At 36.8% G+C, this 23,946-nt stretch overlaps 1 protein-coding gene across 1 annotated transcript; it reads right to left on the minus strand.

Moving 5' to 3' along the window:
• On the minus strand, nucleotides 1-23,269 carry LOC136717402 (formin-1-like). Its single transcript, XM_066695019.1, has 3 exons — nucleotides 21,241-23,269; nucleotides 4,269-4,450; nucleotides 1-81 (listed from the first exon to the last, which is right to left on the minus strand). The coding sequence occupies exons 1-3, from the start codon at nucleotides 23,150-23,152 to the stop codon at nucleotides 1-3; spliced, it is 2,175 nt and encodes a 724-aa protein (XP_066551116.1). The 5' UTR covers nucleotides 23,153-23,269.
• Nucleotides 23,270-23,946: the final 677 nt, after the last annotated feature.

Here is a 23,946-nt window from a genome sequence, read left to right on the forward strand (position 1 = left end):
TCACTTTACAGGTTTGGGGGGCTGCTTTTGGGCTGCGTCGGTGTTGCAGTGAGAGTACTGATTCTCACAGGCTTCTGTTCCCTAAAAATGAAACCATTATGACACGGTTAATGTAGATGGGTATAAATGTGCTTGTTTTAATTTTTTAAACAATTAGTTGTTATATTTTGAACTACGATTGAGGAAAAGAGGACTTAATTGTGGCTAAAATAGCAATTAATGTCATTAATGAGAGCTCATGACAGAGACCAGATATATATAGTACCCCTAGTACCACATTTACATTACCAAAAGACCCCAAATAAACAATTAAACATATATAAAAATGCTAAAATATTATACTGTGTTTACACTGCAAGTTTGAACCTAAAGCGTCTTTGGTCCGACTGTCAAAGATTCCAGCATTTTCCATCATGTTCACTAGGACAGACCTGAGATGTCTTAGATCCCACCTGCATGCATAGCTCCTAATTAAGTTTATTTTGTATTGTATTAATATTGTAATTTATTTAAAATGACATTGTAAATGATATTGTATATTGCATATATTTTATATAATCAGGGCTTCCCACAGCTATATTCAGGCCTGGCCAAAAAACGGTATTGCCTGTCCAATCATATACGTGAACAGCAAAAAAAGTTAAAAAATAAATACATTTTGAAACACAAGCGCACTTGCACATGTTCCGCGTCCCGCTTTTGTTCACTACGGTACCCCACCGGCGACAATCCGCTAGCACCCCCCTGCCGGTACACAAATCGGAAACAGACCGCCACGTCTATGCACATTTCTGCAGGAAACCCTGATAATAATTATATAATAGTTAACTAATATTGTGATTTTATCAATGTTGTGAAATCGAGATTTTAAAAATGCAGTTATTATTATTAATTTATACTGAGCTATGTCTTGTCTTAGCTTGTCAGTAAAGGAGTCTATATGACTGTGTGTGCCTGTGCGTGATGAAAGAAGAGATTCACCCCGAGACAAAAGAGCAAATCAAGCCCCTTGATATTTAAATTGCCTTTTCATTTAGTTGAAAATGCTAAACAAGCATTGTTAGCAAGAAGAAAGAAATGCAGACCTAGTTATCCAATGGTACAGATATCACACACTTATTGTTCAAGGCAATGAGACTATATACATGTCCCTTATAGTATGAAAAGCACAGGATTGAAATACCAACTATAGTTGAAATGCCAGCGCAGCCTGTAATCTACCGCAAAACAATGCAGTGCAATATGAAGGGAGAAAATGAGACTAAAGCCTCAAGATACATAAACACTGGGGTCTGACTAGACTCATCAAACAGGATTACACACTGTCTTTATTGAAGCCCAACACATACAAAGGGGCTTAGTTATGTTAAAGCATGATGAAAACATGAAGGGACATCCTCAGAAAGAGTGCGGTTTGCTCTTTTCAGCCTCTTGTTTATTAGAGACGCTGGTTACCCTGTTTGTCAGAGTTCATCCTGTCTGCGGTCCAGACTGTGATGCTGGCCTGTTGGAGCTGCCATAGGGCCCACAGCAGTCTGCTGGAGAAAGGGCCTTCTGTTAAAGAGATTACATTTCTATTGATCTGATTGACGATGGACAGAAACACAAAAAGGCCTTTACCTTTTTAAAATACAGATTCCAGATTGAATGATGCTTATATTATTAATATTATCTACAACAACAATAGCAATAATAATAATAATAATAATAATAATAATAATAATAATAATAATAAATCAGCATCATCACATAACTTTGACTGTTTATTAGATTAATAATAAATTCACACATGCAATTAAAATATGGTCTCATATAGATCCTAGTTTGGCTATTTAAACTATTTATTTTCCCTCAGCAGGCGGCCTACTAATGAACATACTTTAATTAATTTATGTCAGTACCAGAGGTTTATAAATCTGTCTTTAAAAATACAAGCACAGCTGCTATGAGGTTTCCAAAGAGGCTAATGGTGATCTGTGAGTGAGAATGACTGCGTGGGAGCATGACTCTCCTCCCTGCTCAGCACACTTAGGTCAAACAGCAGTGTACTGACCCTCAGCAGCTTAAAGAGGAACTAGCGTGGATTCTACAATTACTGTTCTATACCTATTTACGTGTTGCTGTAGTGCATTAAGTAAGATGTATTGCGCTTTCCAGTTTATTCTATAATATAAACAACCTTTAACATTTAAAACATTTCAATTCATGTGTCATGTCGTGTGATAACTTCCTGGATAGCGCAAACACAGTGGAAAAACTACAAACGTATGGGATGTGTTCCCAGTGGCAACTCCAGTAATTATTATCAAATTAACTGAGTGTTAGGATTCCATGGTCTTAATCCTTGATAGTATTGTTTGTGTAGACAAGATCAGAGGAGACTACTCATGTTGTTTCTGCTATAAGAGTTAATAAGCACGGATAATACAAATACAAAACGAAAAAATAGCATCACACGTAGCAGAGACCCTACAACCTAGAACCATAAAATGTCAAATGTATTTTTAAATCCCACAAATAAACAATGGATAAACAATTGTTAATATCTGAGGAATGCTTGTATGCTTTAAATTAAGAATCATCATGTTACTGCATTTAAAATATAACTGCAATGGCAAATAATGAAGATCCTTTTTCTTGTTGTACTCCCTTCATTTTATTATCCTAACAAATGAATGGCCCAGGTGTAAAAATGTCTGTTAACATTAAATTACAAATAATATGATTTGTGTTTCCTCATGAATGTCAAGAGAATTACTTTTTTTTTTATATTTTTTGTAAAGTATATAATATATAATAAATAGAGTGTATATCCTGTAAGGATTGTGTGGCTTAAATCCCACACTATACAGCCCAGTTTCTAAATATGAAAAGTGTTACGATCCTTCTAAGTAAATTATGTAAATACCTTGTCTCGAAGACACGCTTAAGTTTAAACTGTTGGAACTTTTTGTACTCTGAGAGCTTTACTTGACAATAATTAAGTTGATATACAGGTTAAGACTGTTTGTAATGACAGTAAAGCAAACACTCCTACAATGCAAAACAATTAAATCAAATGAACATTTCCATGAAACAACTGTACACAATGGCAGCTACAAGATCAACTGAAATAATGCAAAAAATGTTCCCAGGTCAGGAAAGAAGAGATAACAAAACAAAAAACTATAAAAAACAATAATACCTAGCTACATACTGTTAGGAAATAAATAAAACAAAGAAATGTATTTTCCTTAAAATCAGTTGTAAACAAGTTTCATATTTGGAAATCTATTTAACTAACATATAAAATACGTGCTCTATCAAAATATTAGCTGTCTTTCCGCACCCAAGAAATCTTTTGTAAACACCCACTGTTGCCACTCCCAATCCCCATTTATTTTCACTTTTGCATATTTTATGAAATATTTTTATAAAACCCAGAATAGACAGACACTAAGATGTAATCCAAGGAAAACAAGTTGCCAGGTTTAGTATTTTTCCAATAAGTATATTAACATCCAATTCTGTGTAATACATTATTCAGATACCCATCTGTGTAGAATAGTTATAAAGGTCAACTGAGAAAAAACAAGTTAGCCTGGCACTGAGAAAACAACCCAAATAAATCACCTGATCCAGACACTTTGTGGTTAGGGTGGCTGGATTACTTTTCATTGTTGAAATGGTATGTGTTGTTTGTTGTTGTGACAAGTTGCATTTTAAGCTGCAGAGACTGCGAAGATAGTCAGATAGTTTTCAAGAGAACTCTAAATACCTAAAAAACTCCAGATCTATTTTGGTAGGAAATTACACAGCAGGCAGGCAGAGGATACTCGTTTGAACTGAGAGGATTACAGACCTCCAACTTTCCCTTTCACTTGCTCTCTGTACGGCTCACAATGTTACTTAACCTTCAAACATCTGCTACAAAGGAGGACACATATTTTCCAATTCTAGGTAAAAATAACCACACACTATAAACCCATACTTAATCATATCAATCATATCTATCAGTAGAAGAAAGAAGCATCTGACTAGAAATACATCTGACATCTGAGGTTTTCTATTAGCAGGTTTTAATCTGGCCCTGAAAAGTAAGAAAGTACAATATCTTCATAAATATATGAAACAATAATCAAAGCTCACATTCCAAAAAAAAAAAAAAATCATCCCAAGATTCCATTATGCAAAGACTTGACCCTTTCATAAAAAAATAGAAACATATTTTTGAACACCTTCCTCAACATTTCTTAGCCATTTCATATTAGAAGCCAGGTGTTACTCACATTGAACTCCAAATGCGTGTAATAGGATGTGTCAGTCGCGACGCATTCCTCTGCGGGGGTGATTCTGAGGAAGTCCAAGTGATCTGGTCTGGAGCTCCGGGACAGCGAATCATGACTCTGGCAGATAGAGTCATCGGCTTCCAGCAACCAGATCTCATCCTGCTTCAAGAAGGCATCCTCTCCTGCAAGACCAGGACAATGAAGGTTATCATGATGCTGATAAAAAGGGGAAAAAAATATCCAGGGCAACTTGCAATTGTTACAATATATCACATTTTTGTTTACATATAATGACTCATTTATACAGCTGGGTTTGTACTGCAGCTATCCAGGTACAAGGCTACAACGGCAGTGTCCCCCACCTGGGATTGAACCCACAATCCTCAGATCCAGAGTCCAGGGCCTTAACCTCTACCCAGTTATGTCAAATGATGGTTAGCAATTAATTACTATAGAATATATTAATGGTGTATTAAGATGCATTAGTTATTTCAGTATTTTAAAGGAGTTTTATACATTTCAAACAGCCCAACCGCCCTATTAGTTGAATCGATCATAACCGCACTGTAATTGCTATACAATTATAATTGAAGGAGCTTAGCTTGTCAGCATGTTTTCAGTTGCTCTTTGTTGAGGTCAGAGTACTCCTTAAGCAAACCTTGCCTGATGCTAAAAGAATTTGCCATCGAATTTACACAAGGTCACATGAAAAGCATCATAAGAATGATCATTTATTAACATAGTATTGTAAAGAAAACATCAGGATAAAAAGAATGTACAGCTTTTAATAGTAAAACATTAAAGTCCTTCTAATGATTTTTTGGATGTACACCTACCAGAAATGTCCATTGATTAAACTGACACATTCGCACAAGTGATAGATTAGATGTCCTTCCCCAGACTGATCCGAGGCACTTCTAAAACAACCACTTAAATCAGGTGTGTAAATCTCAAGATGAACATGATTATATTTGTATCAATCCATTCACGTTTTCGAAGTCACTATAGAATCATATCTTTCATGAAAAAGAAATTAACATAAATTATGCCTAGTAAGATACATCAAGAGATTATATGCCGATATAAAAGATATAGCTTCCACTAGAGAATTATTCGTGTCACAGTTTGAGAAATTATACTTTTTTCTCTACAAAACGTGATGTGCCTAAAAATAAAGTCAGACTGTAATGATTATACGCAAAGAAAGTACATGTCTGAATTCTGTAATTCATGTATTCCTGGGACACCAAGAGCACGGATGTGGTTTTGAACTCTTTCATTTGCTTGTCTAAGCTTCGTTTCTCATTAAACCTTCAGGAAATTTTCAGAGTGCTGGGAAACACTGTAAACCCACAGCCAGGCAGGAGACAAACCCCTTACTCAGCAGCTTTCGGCTCTGCTAAGAAACACTATCTTCACACAGGCATTTCTACTGTGGTTATTCAGCATTTTCCCAGGGATACTAAATGTCTTGGAAAATACACCATTTACAATATTTCCAGTGTGGAGAGATACAAAACTGTGTCAAAGCACAATATAATATTTAAAAATCAATCAATGTTGTCATTGTTATGACTGTATATTAACCTTTCTACAAATATGAAGATAGCTTTGGGCTGTTAGGCAGTGCCACCTGCCATATATCAAGGACACCACCTGTCTAGAGGTACAAAAGAGCATTTTGTTTTTTCAATTCGAATTGGGCAGACCTGCAATAACATCCACACAAAACGGAAACGTTTACTCTCCAAAAGCCATCATTCCATTCCTCTCAATTTAATGTGACCCACTTGATGAAAAAGCTCACACAGCAATGGCAGGATTTAGCTAGATTCAGGCTGTCAACACTTCCTGATTCCCTATTCAATTTAATCAAGAAAAATCACTAATCAAGTAAACACAATATATGTTGCAAAAGAAGTAAGAGACCAAATGTACTTGAGAGCATATATGTAAATGTTCCACATGGTAGACCACGTCATCAAATATTCTTGATTAAATTTGATTGGAGGAGTTTTAGCCATGCTGTTACAGCCAAACGTTGTCTTGATAATAATTTACCCTCCAATCAAGCAAAGAGGTTTTAAAAATAGGTATAACCTAGCTAGAATAGAAGTAATCTATTAATTTAGAATACTGTCTATTACCAGGCAAGCAGTGAACAGCATATACGTTTTCCATTTTTTAAATTACAAAGTATACCATCAGAGAAATATGGAATACAAGGAAAATAAAACATTACATATCTGATTTTCCACTAATTACAATGGTAATAAATTGCTTAAATTAAACTAATTTGAATCCAGTCTCCTCATGTGTAAGTAAAAGAGGCAATTGTATTGTTATTGATTTTATATTGGAATAACACTGTAGGCGGGATGCCAATAAAAGTCACTACTTCCATGGAAACTGAGCCAAACCAATGTGTCGTCTCTAGCTATTTTAACAAGTACAATATGGCTGTAATTAATAGTTCTATCAGTTCCTTCAGCACCAGATCGGAAATAACTGTGCTCTCAAGTCGGAAAGAAATTAGTATTTATATAATGTACTTAGTCATTCCAGTTCCAGCTTATACACAAGCCAGTCTGAGCCTCTTACGCATTAAATAAATAATATGTTTAATATACAGGGTTTGACCAAGAAAGGCACAAGGCATGTTTCTGCTGTAAAACTACATTTTAACTTTAGGCCTCAAAATCGCTATAATTATTTTTCTATTTTATGTTTGGCTTAAACATAGCAGCAGACATATTGTGACCCATTTTGTAATGATCCACATGACTAATCAATCTCTTCCTGATGAATAGTTTTAGTATTTCACAGAGAACCAAACCGCTAAAGTCTGTATATACACTGACACTGTGCCATGGTGCTTAATTGTTCAGTCTTACACAATGCCTGACATTAATGTTAATATGCTACAGACTGTAACTGTAACAGTACAGTATGTTATTACAGTATAATGTCTTTAATAAATAATTATAAATAAATCTTAACTGAGACTTTACCCTCATTCTGAAATGGAGGCGTATAATATTTTAAACAGAAGTAGGGATTCATTCATCAACATCCTAGTAATTCTCCAGTGCACCATCTGGTTGTCAAGTGATAATATGCTTAATTTACTACATAATGTCCTGAAGATGAGGATTTGCTCACTGCTGTACAGTGCACTGTGCTTTTAACATCAGAATATTTGTTCTGAAGTGTTTACATTGAAAATAAATTGCAATAACATCTCTGTATTTTTAGTCTGAGCCCAAGGGAAACAATGCTTATAAGAAGAAAAGCTGCACCAATCTGTAAAACAATTCCCAGCGTGTAAAACAGGCCTGACGCAGGCATGTTTATAAATTAGGAGAACTAGCAGACTAGGCACATTGGAGATTGGTCCATCAAACCACAGCTCTGCTACTCATTTTATCGTTTTATAGATCATTTGAAACACTAAGCAATACATGTGTGAATTAATCAACTCTTAAAAGGACGCCCCTTATTTTGTTTTGCACAGCTAGAAAAGTCCAAATTGGGAACCATAGAAGATTCCTTACATACCAAAGAGATGGATGTACATATCAGTTTTTAAAACAAAATGAAAATAAAAATATTGGGTTACCTTGAAAACACAACTGAGTAGCAGTTCTACCTTTCACTCAATTTTCAATATCATGCGCCCCCTAGTGTCAAAAACATAAAAGTTGCAATCTTGAAGAGTAAGTATAATTGAGAAAAAAATAATAATTGTGCTTATATAGACATGAGAGGAAATTAAAATCATAGTTCCCTACTAATATTTTACAGCTTTATAACACATTGACAATAAATACATGTATTAATAAAACTCAGTAAGTAAAATACTTTATTTTACACTATAGCATAATGACTTCAACACACTATGAATGTAAATTACATGATTAAGTGTTTTGCTCTGGTTTACATAAGCTTATAGCCTGGGCATTTCCAGTTTCCTTTTTTCTATCAGTTATGGAAATCAATCAAATAATCAATTTTACGATAAGAAGGCAATTCATTTTTATTTCACCAACAGCTCAAAAAAAAAAGACCTGCTATAAAAGAGACTTACGCCCACAGGATTATGTGACTCAAATATTACCAGCAATAACAACAACAGCAACCTCTTGGATGTAAATAGAACTTGTCATGAAAAGACACGCATCTTCTCTACACAGCAAAAGCAGCTAAAGAGTTCCTCTGCATAAGGAAAATATGTCATTTTAAACAGAACACAAAGAAGGGAGACAGGTGCTGAAATATTCCACAGACACACACCCTCAATATTTGATATCAATTACAGTACATATAGCATAGCTCAGGTGTAGTGTAAGACTCACTCAAGTGTCAGTGTCAGTGAGGTGCAGAGGGCGTACCCTGAGAGAGTTTTACAAACAGAATGCCACATTTCAAGTTCTTATTATTCTACCATTATTATAAATTACAGGGTTCTATTTCATTGGAACAAAAAAGGTGTTTAAATTATCCAACAGCTCTTATTGTTGAATTGTTTATCCATTTTAAAGGTTTTATTTGCTGCCAGTAAAGGCTATAATAAACAAAGACTGAACTAATACTAATTTGCAATGCTTTTTCAAAATCACATTGATTTATATATTATTGATCAATTATTACACTGAAATTTCTTTGCACTATATTCACCCAAGTTATCAATTAAGATGGCAGAACTTCAGCAACTGAAAACGGAAAGCACATAGTCCTTACAAAATCTGGAGAGCAATGTAATACACTTTTAATTTGGAGGGCTTTTCTTTTTCTTTTTCTACGGATAATACCAATAACTTTGCTTTTGTTTCTTTGCTTGTGTGGGAAAGAAATGTGTTTTGGCACTTAAACCTGCCCATATATCTTTAGCATATCTTTCTGTTGACATAGCAAGTGGGAGTTGCACAGAAGTCATAAAATATAAAATGCAAGTTTAAAGAAAAGTAGTACTTTCATTTTTGTCAGGTATGAAGAGTTCAAAAATACTTGAAAATGTGGCCAAATGGACAACCTACAGAGCAGGAAGCATTTGAATTGAAAAGCAAACCCAAAAGTAAATGCAGAGAGCTGAAGATGAGCTTAGTTTTGGCAGATCAAAGCTACATGGATATTTACTCTAACTATCTGGCACCAGCAACCTAGCTCAACCCAAACCCTGCCCCATGGTTTTCTTTTTTCAATTCTCTTCACAGGATGTAGTCTGCTTTGTGCTCAGCTTTAAAAATAGTTCGCTTTCAGCCTAGGCCTGAAATCCACTGAGCAGTCTCCTGGGTTTGCTCATCACAAACAATTATCCTCACGCAGCACAGCTCCCCACAAACAGCACAATCAGCGTCCATTACTGCTGGGTGCTTACATGCTCCAGAAGATGTACAATCGCTGCAGTTCACAGAAGGATAACCAGGACTGACGGAAGCATTCTCCTGGTTGTGATGTTTTGGTGTGTATGAACAATACAACCAGGAGAATGATATTGGTAGTCTGTCTTGGCAGGACCGACAAAATTGCAAAATTAAATAAATGATCAATAAAAACAAACAATATAACTTGTGGTTCTTAGAGGCTGGGCGTTTTAAAATAGAACCCATACCGGACATAAGGGACCGCCCGGGATCAAACCCGAGGAACGGCCACCCTTAATACTGTATGACTCTCCTGTCCACAAAGGTAGTTGACCTATTCTCGGTGCTGACAAATAGACTGAGCTCCCTCTACTGGAAAGATTTTGATGCAGACCAGGATGTGCTGATAATACGCTTTCTGCTGAAGCGTGTATTTTTCCTATTACATTTTCTCACTCTTATTGATGACATGTAAAAGTTTATAATGGTTTGAAGTGTTTTTTTATTATTATTATTATTATGTGGAGTTCAATATTTTCCTGGAATACACACTAGGCAACATATTGCTCCGCTGTGCCGTATTTGCACTTTCATTTAATTTGAATCTGGCAGAATACAAAGTTGATGGTCCTCATTTAAAAGGCAGTGAGGACAGCATCAAACAAAGTCGTCATCTCAGCACAATCATTGTTCACTTTCTTTTTATTTTAAACATTATTAGGCCAGTAGCATTGTTGTTACAATGTATATAATTAACATTGTTGCTTGATAAGTACAATTTTAATACAAGGAAATATTTAAGATGCAGACAGCCTGTATTAGTGAAGTATTTCTCCCCACTTTTTTGCATAAACCCCATACATTCCACAGGAAGGACCAAACGAGTGGAAACGTCTGATGAAGTGAATATCTGTTCATTAGGATAATGCACTGCATGGGGCTGTAGAATCAAGCACAGATATGCTGACAACTCTGTATATGGTGCCAAACTGAAAAAAGAAAGAAAGAACAAGCTTCTTCTAGTCTGTTCACAATGCTTGGAAATGGGTAGGGGCTTTTCAAACATCTTTTATTTAAAGCTGTCGCTGCCACAGGGATGAATTAAGTTACTACGCATCAGTGAAGGATGCTGTAAACCAGAAGTTCTCAGTATGTGATGCATAGACCCGTGGGGGCTGGCAAGCTCCCTGCAGGTGGCTCTGCATTGAGATGGAGATATAATTTGTACACTTCAACTGGGAGCTTCACCACTGTCATTGCACCTGACCCTTATGTTGTGTTTAGGGCTAGACTAGACCCAAGGAGAGGTTGGTTATGGTTGAAGTAATAAGGAATTAGGGAGACAGCTGAAAAGGTTACTAGTGACTAGTTACTCTGCTGTAAGCAATGACAAACATCGCCAGTCTCCGTGGGTGCCGACTCTGCTGGTATTTGTTCCATCTGTGCATTACTTGCCTGCCAGTCCATTCATTTGTTTAATTTGATCAATTATGGAGGAATAAGTCAATGTTCCCTGTAGATCCTGTTGAACTGAGGCCTAATAAAACCCCACTGAGCAGACTACATTTTCATTACGTCTCTATAATCCTCCAGAACTAAACATGGGCTCTTTAAATTACTGGTGTGATATGCAATTTTGATATTTGTATAAATGTTTATTCATTTATTTTAAATGTTAATTTATCTGTTTTTACCAATATGTTATGCAGCATTTTGTGTTTAAGGAAACTGATGCCAAAGTATAAACACCCACAGGAATTTCTGACCCCAGTTTAACTGGGATTAGTGGAGCTGCATGACTTGATACAATACATACTGAATATCATTGACCAATGTTCTGATGTCAGTAGACATTCCTCCTGTTAGTTTACAAGGCAAATGTCTACACACAAGCCTCCTCCACACACAAACACAAAGCTACTTTAATATATTCACTAGACTAGAGACATTTGATACACACTTTTGTTACTGGATTTACGATACTCTCAGTGGTTACACATAATAATCAAACAGAAAAGCAAACCAACAATATATCGCCCATGTGTTTGGCGTCACCTTGCCAAATTGCTTTACAACCAAAGCATCCTCTCAGTGATTGCACTGCAAGGGATAAGTGAGTCATAGAAGATACTGGGTTAACTGACTAATAAAACAAATATACAGATTTAAATGTGGGAAATTCTGTTTACACACTTTTTGAGATAATTAATATAACACAATGTGGAAAAAGCATTTATTTTCCAGCAACATTCACACAGACACATAGCTTTCATTTAATTAGCATTCATATTAACAAAAAAATAATTTATACACCTTCAATGTGAAACCATTACACATTAAATAATATTATAACAAACATTACAGGTAAATGTGTTTAAAAAAAACTACTGGAGACAACAGTACTATTACTAGGTCATACCATTGCAATTATCCCATCAAGCAGTCAAAATAACATGGAAATACAACATGAAAACAGGATGATAATGAAAGCCTAACTGCACAGTAGACAGCTGCCAGGTAACAAAAACAACAGAAAGTGTTGTTACATAATTATGATCTGAGACACTGTTTGGCTGTGAAGAATGCTGAATATAACTTTGAACAATGTCTCATGAAAGACTCTGTATTATATATGTTACATGTTGCTTTTGTGATGTATTACTAATTATGAAATTATGAAATCAAAAACATATTGAATGGAAATGCTTTTAGTTTCATTTCTCCACAGTTGAGTGCAGCCAATGAAATACATTGAAAAAGTGCATATAGGGCTTTTACCTCATGAATCTAAGAAAATTAGATTATCTTAAAAATAAATACATTAAACAGTATAAATGAATAAAGAAAACATCTCACTAAAAGCTTAAAAAGTGGCTTAAAAGGGATTGAGAGGGGCCTTTATTGCACATGACAACATAATCCACCACTCCAGGGATGAGGTAGCAAAGAAAAAAAAAAAGCCTTTGAAATAAGCATCCACAGACAGACAACCGGATGCATGCAACTGATGTACATTTCTAAAGGTTATTCATGTGATCTTGGATGCATAGAAAATGTAGTAATTTTGTCATAATAATCCCCACAAACCAGCAACTAAAATAACTGTCCACAAATCCTTACTCTATCCTCTTTTAGGAAAGCTTATCTCCCCTTAGCTAAATGTACCTTTGTTCTGAGATTTTGTGCTCTTCGTTTACAATAATTCAATTTAAAAGATTTGCAGATGATTCATATTGCAGTTGCGTGAGTGTCAGTGTCATTGAAGTATTGTACTGCACTGCACTGGCGCTGAATCTTTCCTGGCAGTTGGACTCCATTTCAAGCCACCACTTTAAACTCAAACCCCCAACTTACACTGATACCGAAAACCAATACTGTGATTACAAAGCTTCTTTGAATGGTTCAAATTTAGGACAACAGATGCACAATGTACTTAGTCAAGGCATTCCCTTTAATGAGGGCAAACCTAATACTCTGGAACATTGTTGATATTAAACTCTACTTATCCATCTATACATATAAATTGGAATAGAAATGCATCAAGATGTACAGGCCAAAATAGGAGGCACGGTGCGGATTTCATAACAATCAGCCCAGCTTTATCTCAGCACTTTAAGTTCCTTAATTGTTATCATGGCGATCTATTTTCGAGACACAGCAGGTTGAGGAGAAGGCTGTTCCAAGTGCTGTTGTGATGACTGGAGGGACGCTTCATGTACCATAAATTGGCAGAGACAGGGTACTCTTTCAATAAAATACCAGCCTGAGAAAACGAACGCCAGACCACGCACAATATTTTCATTCACACTGACAAGGTTTGCAGATTAACAGAACAAACATTTAAAAAGGATAACAGACTGTCTCCGGCTCACAGGAAACACAGCTTGATTCCATGGTTAATTAGTGTCTTTCTCCAGATCGGTGCAGCCCAGAAACCCAATGTCGCAAGTAACAAGAAAAAAATCACACTGGATGCTGTGTGGTGAATGGTTCTTCTTTTGTTTTTGTTTTTACTCAGCAAGAATATGTCATTGCACATTGTAAAATATAAAACATTTATATGGCATAAAATGATCTACTGTATGAGATCAAACATTAAACTTACTTTGAAATGTGATATGCCAAGCATGATTTAAAAAAGAAATCAGTGACAAATCACTCAACTTTTCCGTGACAGACTACTCTCACATAGAACAACTGGGGACATCTAAAAAAACTTGCACTAAAAGTGTTGCACCTTACCAAAGAATAATATAAAAAAGAAAGATGGTCATCTTTCCGCAACTGTCCTTGGTCCTCGTTCGTCACCCACAGAGAGTAGTCATTGTCCTTAAAAATGCACATCATATGAAAAATGAATACCACGAATAGTGCATGTTTAGGGCTGGTTGCCAAAAGAAAATATCAACTGACCCATTCTTCATTGTGATAGGATTCATATGACCACTCTGCTGATTTGTTTACGTAATTAATGTAGTGCATGACAGGAGAGATAAGGGCCAGTATGCATTCATTCATATTTTGTTCATATAGCAACAGCCACTGTTGTTTCCAACCCATGAAAGCTCCCAAACATTTTCTTAGATAGATTATAGATACCCACCAATGCAAATATTTCAAAGGAAGGGTTTGTTCCTTAAATAAAACCACAGTGGTATGGAATTACAAGAACATAACCACTATCTAATTTTATAGACTGTACACACTAATTGCTGGAAATGTTAACAAAATTAAAATGTTGATTCATTAATTTACCTGAGTTTGCAGGAAATTGTAGACAGACCCCTAAACTGATTGGATTGTCTTTGGATTGCTATGTGTTACCCTACTTTTTAGTGTTTTGACTTGACTTCCTAATATAAGTGAATTGTATTGGGCACCTCACCTCTATGATGCTCTAATTAAACATGAGGGATTTAGTACTGGGAACAACAAAAACGGCTTAAATAGATATGCATACAAATCTGAGGTATAAAGGCAGTGCAGAATCCTCGAGGATGCTCCACACTGACCTAATTGTTATTTTAGACTTTCTGTTTGATTTGGCCTTGTTGATATCTCAAGTGTAATTAAATATTGAATATGTCCCAGGGATAACTCACAATCCAGACAAAGGGGTCCTGATGGACAGAGCTTAGGAATTCTCTAGAATAATTATGCTACAACAAAACAAGCCGAATGAAGTCAAGTTGGCACGACGCAATTGCAAAACACTGACATCACAGATGTCACACCTGCAGCTTTGTGTGACTTTATTATAACAGGCAAGCATGGGATAATGTTACTCTAACCTGTCATCTTAACTGTACAGCAGCTTGGTTAGATCATGGAGTTTAATCAATAAAATACACTTTTATATTATTGACCTACTGCAGGTGCTTCTGTTCTACAAACAAGACCCGTGAGGTATAATTAGAAATACCATGCACAGGCTTTCAAAGCACAGATTCCACTATATGATTATCAAAAGAGAATGACAAAGGATACATACCCAGACAGTAAAAACAGACATACTTTGTTGTTTGCTTGTCCTCTTGTGATCTTTATTCAAAGTCTACAAAGCTTGTTCTATGTGAATTTACTCTTTTTTTTGTTTCATTATTCTGGCTGCTTGCTGACTTGCTGACTTGCTGTCCAAAGGGAGAAAAGCTCAGGACCAACTACTTCCAATGGCTATCAAGTATCCTTTTCTGTGCGTTTACCTTCCTTTTAGAGGAGCTGATGGATCTCCCCTTTGGCCAATACTGTCATGTGCTGACCTGTGACCTTTTGCTGAGGCCACACATTCACTGAGACAGCTATGCCACATTTATCATGCTATTGTAAAAGGAATACAAAATCTATAAAGACATGAAATCAACAAAGTATGTCAACAGATATTTATCATGCATATAAAACTGTAATAATAAGGAGTACGGAGTAGGTCATAGGCATATTAATTCAGAGGTTGCTCATATTTGTGGAACAAAACTGGGCACAACATGAGGTCTGTAGCATAATGCTGTATGAGTAATGAACCTGTTCAAAAACATGCTTGATGTTTTCTTGTGAGCATAAACAAAAGCTTTTACCTGTGTGAATACATCTACAGAGTACAAAGACCGGCGCCTCTTTGTTCAGTATGTGGAGGCTCACAATGGAAAATTCAAATGATTATCTAATTTAGCTGGAGTGGATCGGTGGACATGAACTGGAACACAAACAATCCCATGCTAAACTGAAGTGACAGCCCTGTTTATGTTGACACCACTCTTCTGTTTCTTCTTAGATCTGCAGAACAAGAATCCATCCCTTACATTTTTCCTAGATAATATACTGGCATCTCCCAAAAATATAAAGATATTCTGTTCATTACAATAAATGTTTAAATTCAAATATTCTATGGGAATGTCTAGGAATGTATTGATTTCTAACACTAGATTTATTTAGCCATGTTAAATAAATATACATTAAAAACATGTTTAAAAGGATAAGCACACCAACAGCAGGCCTCTGGCTTCTTCTTCACAGCATTATTCACTCACTGAATATTATTGATTCTCAAAGAGTCCCAGTGTATTAGATTCCACTATCTGCCTTAGCAAACTATTCCAAGTATTAACCGTCTGTTTGCCAGATAAATATTAGCCCGTATGTCAACATTTCCTCAAACAGAGCTCTATATTTCAAGGATTTGATTTGACACATGCACTATGTCCTGAATTATGTGCTTCATAGTCTCTAGTCTGTTTTTAATGACTCTCCTCAATGTTCTCCATGTTGTCTCCAGTTTGAATTCATCTCAGGTCCCACATAGTCCAAAAAGAAGACCTTCTCTTCATGAATGTCTCTCCCACAATGAGGTTTTAGGCAGATTAAAATGTATTGCTACGCTATGGTATGCTATTGTAAAATTATACTGGAAGCAGTTAAAGCTTCTGCTATTACAATTCTGTCATTAGTCCATCTCCTACAATGGACAACAGTCACAATTACTTCTCATACAGAGCTGCATTGTGTTTATCTACCACAGTCTTGGAATTCTTCAGTAATGAAATTAGTTTACCATCTAATTAATAAGCTTTTCCTTTTTAATGTCATTACGAATGGGTAGCCAAGGTTATATATTAACATTGGAAAGTTTTCAGGGATACTCAGTCACTGTCATTGCACTTTAATTAGTTCTTAAAAGATATTACTTGCTGCTTTTAAACTGGACTCTGGGATAGCTAATCTTCATTTTACCATTACTATAAGTAGATTTCATTTACAATTAATTAACTCCCTGATACATCTCAAATACCGCTTTGCAAGTACCAAAGTACAAATAGGAATTAAAAGGATCTTTCAGAGCACTCATTGTTAACCATACACAAGTGTGGTTCATTGTGATAACTGTGAATTGGCAATGTTCAACTGTGTCTCCTGAACTTTTACAAGGAACTCTATACTTATATAACCAGTTATCCGGAAAACCATAATGTTTACGCACTTGTTGTTATATAACTTTGGGGCCACAGCTGTTTAGAATTGTATGTTCTTGTTCCAGATTAAAGTGCAAGAATAAAATGTACACAGACGTGCATCAAACACACGCTGAGCATTGAAACACATGGAAATGGCACGTAACTCGGAAGCAGGCCAAAAGCACCTATTGATGGAGCCAAGGAACGATTAATTTCTTTTGATGATGTCATATCACAGGTCATGAGTTGTTAGAAAAGATGAATGTGATATTGCATAATGAGTCATATGTTGCAGTTTCTTCTTAAATAGAATAATTCTCCAATATAAAATGCCAGACATCACCAAGCAACAGGTTATAATAAAGTGAGAGAAAATATGACCTACATTAACAAATATACCCCAAAGGTTGCAGCCCAGTGTTAAATGCAATTTTAGATAAGTGATAAATAGATGCATTTAGTCTTTTATAACCTTCTTTCTTAAATATATGACTTGATTTGTATTTGAATGATATTACATGTATATTTGACATGCCACGTAATTTAAGTAACAATATAAAACAGATATTTTTTCTAAAACTCAGTGACCTTTTCAGTGGAACAGCTTTGACGTGAAAATTAACTCATATCAAAGGTTTAATGACAAGCAAAGGACCAGTTTCTTTAAATAGGGCCTACATCAATCTCTCTTGTAAGGCTTTTTGTTTGAAATTGAAATCCATTTAATATTATTCTGATTTTAAAATTTAAAATAAATGTATTTTAGGAACCTAAGATATGTCTTTTTAGTATTTCATATTCTCCTGCAAAATCCACTCGTGTAAAAACTACAAAAAGCTCTGCATATGAAACAATCTGGGTAAATTGTACTGAATTTTAATAATAGAAAACAGTAAGAGTCATTACACAATGTGTCATTGAAAGTAAATGTCACTTATGGAGTGTAAAAGCCATGATGAGTATAAAGAAATAACAAAAAAAATAGCCAGTTCAGTCTTAAAGTCAGTGAAGATTATTAAAACGAATCAGTATTGTTCCTATCACAGATACAGTAAAAGAGTCCAGCAGCACTTAACAGAAACTAATTCGACTTAAAGTGGGTTTTTCATTTGTATGCTAATCAGCATTATTCTCAAGGTAAAAAGAAAAAGAAGGGTAACTCATATCATGACCCAGTGTCACCTCATGTGGAGAAATGAGCACATCTAAATTCTTGCCATTAGCATGCCTTTAACGTTGCCATGTTTACTGGGGTTAAGTGAGTGCTGCCCTAAAATGGGTCTCCCAGAATATCCCAAACTGGTTTTGGGGATCTTTGTTTTGTTTCGCTTTTTCCCATGGATAAAGGAGCATCTGTACCTCAGTCTTGTTTACCGGTTCTTTGCCTGCCCTGTCATTGGGACTCCTATTGAAACCTTTCAATGCCAAAATGAACGGTATCCCTCGAGACGTAACTGCACTTTTGAGTTATGTCAGCATTTTGGCCTTTTTAACAGAATAACAACATGGGAGAAACCGTGAAATTCTACGTGCTTGTGCTTCCATTTCAGTGACTTAAAAACCTGGACTGTAAGACATTCAGGGGATGTTTACTGGGGAGGAGTTGAACTGATGGATTGACATTCCAGAATGATCTGTCAATTTGTCATTTAGACACACAAACAAGCCTACATTGTGTTTTTTTCCCCCCACAAGGTCTTGCCATAATTATGCTGAATTTGTTTAGGCCAGCAACTCCACCATTCATATATCCTTGTTCTAGAAATCTTAAATCAAATAAAAGCAGTTATCATGCAGACATACCAATTAAAATGCACAGTAAAAGTATAGCTACCATGGCAAGCTAAATATTGGTGTTTTTAAGAAACCTTACTGCTGATAACTAATTTACCAGCTTTAAAGATTCTGTTTTCGTCAGTACTTTAATGATAGTGAAATCATTCTTCTTAATAAGCATGTAAGCGTTTCAACCACAACAGCTCAACTTACTTGCAAGATGAGACAATTACGTCATTGATATTTCAGGACTTCTGACTCGCATTTGGCATAGATATTGTATTGAGTCGAACAGAAGAAGCTGCAGATTTCCAATAAGGAAAAACAGGTAGCAGTATACTTCAAATGCAAATCACTAACTAGTGCCAATAACAGTGATTTCCTTGAATAAGATTTCTTCTTTTACAATTGTCCATGAGACCTTAATTATTCTGTATGTATTTATTTGTTTATGTGTTTATTTACTTAATTGAGTTAGTAGATGGCTTTACCCAGGGCTAACATGAATCATCTGATCATCAGATGAGAACTCAATTAAATCATTCAGATATTTTTCACTCCCAAACAGTGGTCCACCAGCAACATCTGTTAAAGAACTGACAATTAGAAAATTCAGAACAGTAAATGGAGGTCGCCATTTGGCATGCTAACTTAGTTAAGAGTTTGTGTCAAATGTCATCTAATAAAGTAAGCCTACAATGTTTAAGCAGAGGAAAAGGATATTGCTTATGATTTCTGCCATGAACTTCAGCATGCGATGCAGCCTATTAGCAAGCTTAAGCATTCGCCCTGCTGTTTGGAAGTTCCAATGTATTCACGTAAGCCCCCAATAAATCCTAATCCTTTTATAGTAATGCAATTTGCCCTTAGCTGGCCAATGCAAATCTGACATCTGCCTTGGCTTTTCGAGTTCCCCAGGACTCAATCTTGGGGCAATCCAACTGGATGGGAAAACTAGATTAAGCTAAAGGGAGATATCTCGGCCAGACCCTGAACACAAATCAAGAGGATTCCAGTCCAGCAGCAGGTCTTAATATTCCGTTTCAGCAGGTTCCTTGTGTGGGAGAAAAAGTTAATAGCTGATGACTATGAGGCATCCGTCAGACACTCCTGCTTCATGCCAATTTACTTCACTCGGTTACACTTCACTGATTGGCTTTGACCTGCGAGTCACATGCTGGAGAACCTAGACTTCCAACGAAGCACGCCCTGATGAGAAGTCACTCCAATTAAACCCAAGCTCTCTGCTCCTTCTCTCACTTGCTCGTAACTCGAAAGGTCTCTTTAACCCTTTCCTGCACTAGAATTATTAAAAGTAGCTGGTAAAAATTAGACATCTTAAATTTGGTTTTATTATTTTAATTCCCTTGGAAGCAGAAATATAGCGCCCTCACTAGAAGATCACCCTGCAACAAAAGCAACACATGTATACAAGGTAATTTAATTGCTATTACATATGGTATAGCAATAAATTATAGCTTAAAATAATATTGCCAGTCATTCAAAGCACATTTATTAGAAGCTGTTAATATCTCAAATAGAAAAACACCATTCTAATTAATCACCCTTTACTAGCATTTCTGTATAATGTTCGGCCAGCATTGGTACACTGTCTCAAAATATGAATATCTTTTGTGCATTATGAAAAATGTACTAATCGTTGCATAATCATTATTATTATTAATCATCATTAAATTATCATATATATATATATATATACACAGAGAGTTTGTCAAATTGTCCTTCAACACTCAAAGTAATTTCAAAACAGCCCAATGTTTGACATTGCTCTTTGTAGAAATCACTAGCATAGCCAAGCAAAGAACAGCACAGCATTTTTAATTATAATTCACTAATTTGTCTTCATAAATTCACAAAAGTTAAAAAAAAAAAAAGGGAAACCAGATGGAGTTCACCATAATAACGTTGAGTTGAGACATATCTTATTAGGATTTCACTGAGTAATGATCCATTACCTTGAGGCACAACAATGAATTCATCCATATGCAAGTCACTATTCAGTGCCTGTATCTGTTATTAAAAAAATAAAAAATAAAAATAAAACCTCAGGCTAGCACGGCCACATGAGACAACCAAGGTTACAAAACAAACTGTTGAAGACAAACGTTTAAACCTTTTTAAAATGTTCTGATGGTGTCAGTATTTGAAGTTTCCAGTGAGTTCACTATTCCACAAGTGGGAGACTCAAAATACTATTTATGAATTCAGGGTTAACTCAAATAACGTATTTCCAACCAGCTTCTCATAATAATTGGTATTATAGTGTTTGTGAATGGGTGTGAGAGGGAAAAAGGATACTTTCCTGAAAGAGGATGGATCAGGAGTATCTAAGTTAATCTACTTTTATTGAGAATGAAAGGCACTAACCTGCATCAGGGAAAGAGACCCTCGAGCCATTCTGGTTCCCACTGTGCTCCTGACTTAGCCTGGTCACATTCAATTCCAGACGTGTTATGGTCCTTTTGTTCCCATTTTTGTCAATGATCTCTGTAGTGGCTCTATGGGCTCTGGACTCATCCACTCTCTCGATGGACAAGGTGCAGCCTTTCTCCAGCACAACCTCCTCCTCCTCCTCCTCCGATGGGTGCTGAGGCAAGAGTAAGATCCTGTGATTGAGCTGGGGACTGGGAAGCTTCGAGGACAGGGGGGATGGCACAGGTGACATACACTGGAGATTATTGTTGGCTGGGTAGGAAGTATTAAAGACGTTCCCTACAGCAGCCAAAGATGGTGAAGAGGGACTTAGGGCTTTAGGGCTACCATTTCCAGGTGGAGCATCAGCTGGATTCTGAAGTGGCAGCCTCAGCAACTCGGGGTTGCTTTTCTTTGTGGTTAAAGCACCTTTGCTGTCGAACTCTGCCCCTTGGCTGTCAGTTTGTCTCTTTCTCAGAGCTTTCCCCTCCTCAGTTTCTTCAAAGCTGTCATTTCGGATAACTCCGCTCTGTATAACTACCCCACCTGAGCCTGATGACTCATCTTTAGGAACTGTTGCTCCCAGGCATCTCTCAAAGGTAACCTCTCCCGTGCGGTCACACAGCATGACAGACTTTAGCTCCGGTACAGAGAGTGCATTCTCTTTAGACAGTAATGTACTTTGTGTGGCAGTGAAAACTGAGGGGAGGTTATCCTTTCCAGTTTCCACTGAGGACTTGAATTCAACTGCATCGCTCTGACAGACTTTTTGTACAAGACCTTCCACATTCTGCACTTTCGCAAAAACACGCAATCCCTGTTCTCTAGTGTGAACCTCATCCTGGCATGGGTCGGCCAACCGCTTATGAGCTAAATCCTTTTGGATCTTTTTTACAGACTCTTCCTGGCCAGGTAAGCTGGACTCACCTTGGGTGCCCAAGACATATCCACAAGCTGTCTGCTGGTGCGCGTGCCTGAGGTTATCTGGCATGTCCTCCAAAAAGCTGCTGCTACAGGACATCACGTATCCTGTGAGGAGTTCGTTGTCATACTCGGAGAGTTCGCTGCAGATGTCTGTGTCTGACTCGAAATTTCTGGAGTCCTCAACAAAATCCCAGCCTTCTCTTTCTATGCTCTGGTGTCCTTCAGGAGCTGGGGCACCGCCGCTGCCCAGGCTTGTGCAGGAACCGGCCGCCGATGTTTTAGGACCCTGTCTGGAAACAGGTTTCCCCAGAGCTTTCGTGTCTTTTCCCATTGGCAATCCTTTTGATAAGCAGTCAGAGGAGAACTCGATGCCGCTGTTCACTTTCCTCTTGATTTTGCTCTGCATGAACACTTCTGCACTGTCTGCTTTCATCCCAACAAGCTTCTTTAACTTTCTGCCCTTAGAGACCCCTTTCTTGCATTCGGTCGACAGGGAGAGGGATTCCTGCAGGTCCCTGCTGCTTAAGAGCTCCCCTTCTCCCTCAACTGGCAGGCTACCACTTTCAAGGTAGCCCTGAAGTTTAGCATCTTGGTTTCCCATTTCAAACCTGGCCTTGCAGTTAGCGCACAAAGCAATCAGATCAGTCAGTACCCCCTGGTGCTCAGCCGTTAGTCTGTAGAACTCGGAAACAACACTCTTTGTTGCAGTCAAGTTCAGATGCTCTCCACCAGTCTCACAATACTGGTCCTTCTGTTTTGCTTCCCCGGGCTCCTCCTTTCTCTGGTCATAGCAATGAATGGGCTGTTCTCGGGTAGCAGCTCTGCCCTTATACGTAAATCCTTTGATTCTTCCCCTCGGAACATAGCAGCTGATGTGGCACCGCTCTTTGATGGGTTTATGCAGTCGGTGGACGGTGTGAGTGCCTTCCATTACGAACATCATCTAATTATTCATGCACTTAAATTAAGTGGTCAGTGTTCTAAAGGCCTGCTAGCTGGCACAGGGAACGATGCAGAGAAACAGCCTAAAAAGTGCTTGATGTTCATCTTCTGCGCTATCGATCGCCTGTCAAAAAAAAGAAGCTGTTACCAAGTCTTGAAAATAAGTCTTTCATAAGAAAAAATGTAATATAGAAAAGTTACGCTACAGTTCACACACACACTTTAAACTGTGATTTTACCAAATTTCATAACAACTGTGCTTCAATCTCTAGTATTTAATAAACAACAAAGTATATCATAAATACATATCTTTCCAGTACATTTAGGAGTGAAAATGCATCGTGTCTTATTAAAAAAGAAACAGCGCTGCTAGAGAACTGTTGAATTTAAGAAAAAAATATTACACTTTATAGGAAACTGAAAACATCACAAAGGCTACACACTCTCTCCCCCACCCTACCTTATAAACTTGGTGATTACAAGATTGATAAAACAGACATAGAAAGAAACAATGTCTCAATTCAATGCTAAGAATATGCCTTCAGAAAAAATATCCCATGAAAAATGCCATGTGATTTTCTTTTAAAGGAATTTGAAATGCCGATAAATACAGACAATCTGAATTACCTGCTGGCCAGTATAATCAGTCACTTTAGAGGAGAACATTTTCTGAAATGCTATAGAATGATTATAGGCGAACACTGTAAGCCAAATCAAAGTGTGAAAGGATAACCAAGCATTTCCTACCTACAGGTCTGGAAACAATTAAGATACCACTGCAATTTTTTCTTAAAT

Source organism: Amia ocellicauda, chromosome 21 (assembly GCF_036373705.1).
Source record: "Amia ocellicauda isolate fAmiCal2 chromosome 21, fAmiCal2.hap1, whole genome shotgun sequence".
NCBI lineage: Eukaryota > Metazoa > Chordata > Actinopteri > Amiiformes > Amiidae > Amia > Amia ocellicauda.

Excerpts from the sequence above, each read along its gene's own strand:
- LOC136717402 (XM_066695019.1), bottom strand. The coding sequence starts at position 23,152 with ATGATGTTCGTAATGGAAGGCACTCACACCGTCCACCGACTGCATAAA. Across the intron at positions 4,451-21,240 it reads GGTCTCTTTCCCTGATGCAG|GAGAGGATGCCTTCTTGAAG; the intron begins GTTAGTGCCTTT and ends CTGGTCTTGCAG. Across the intron at positions 82-4,268 it reads ACACGCATTTGGAGTTCAAT|GGAACAGAAGCCTGTGAGAA; the intron begins GTGAGTAACACC and ends TTTCATTTTTAG.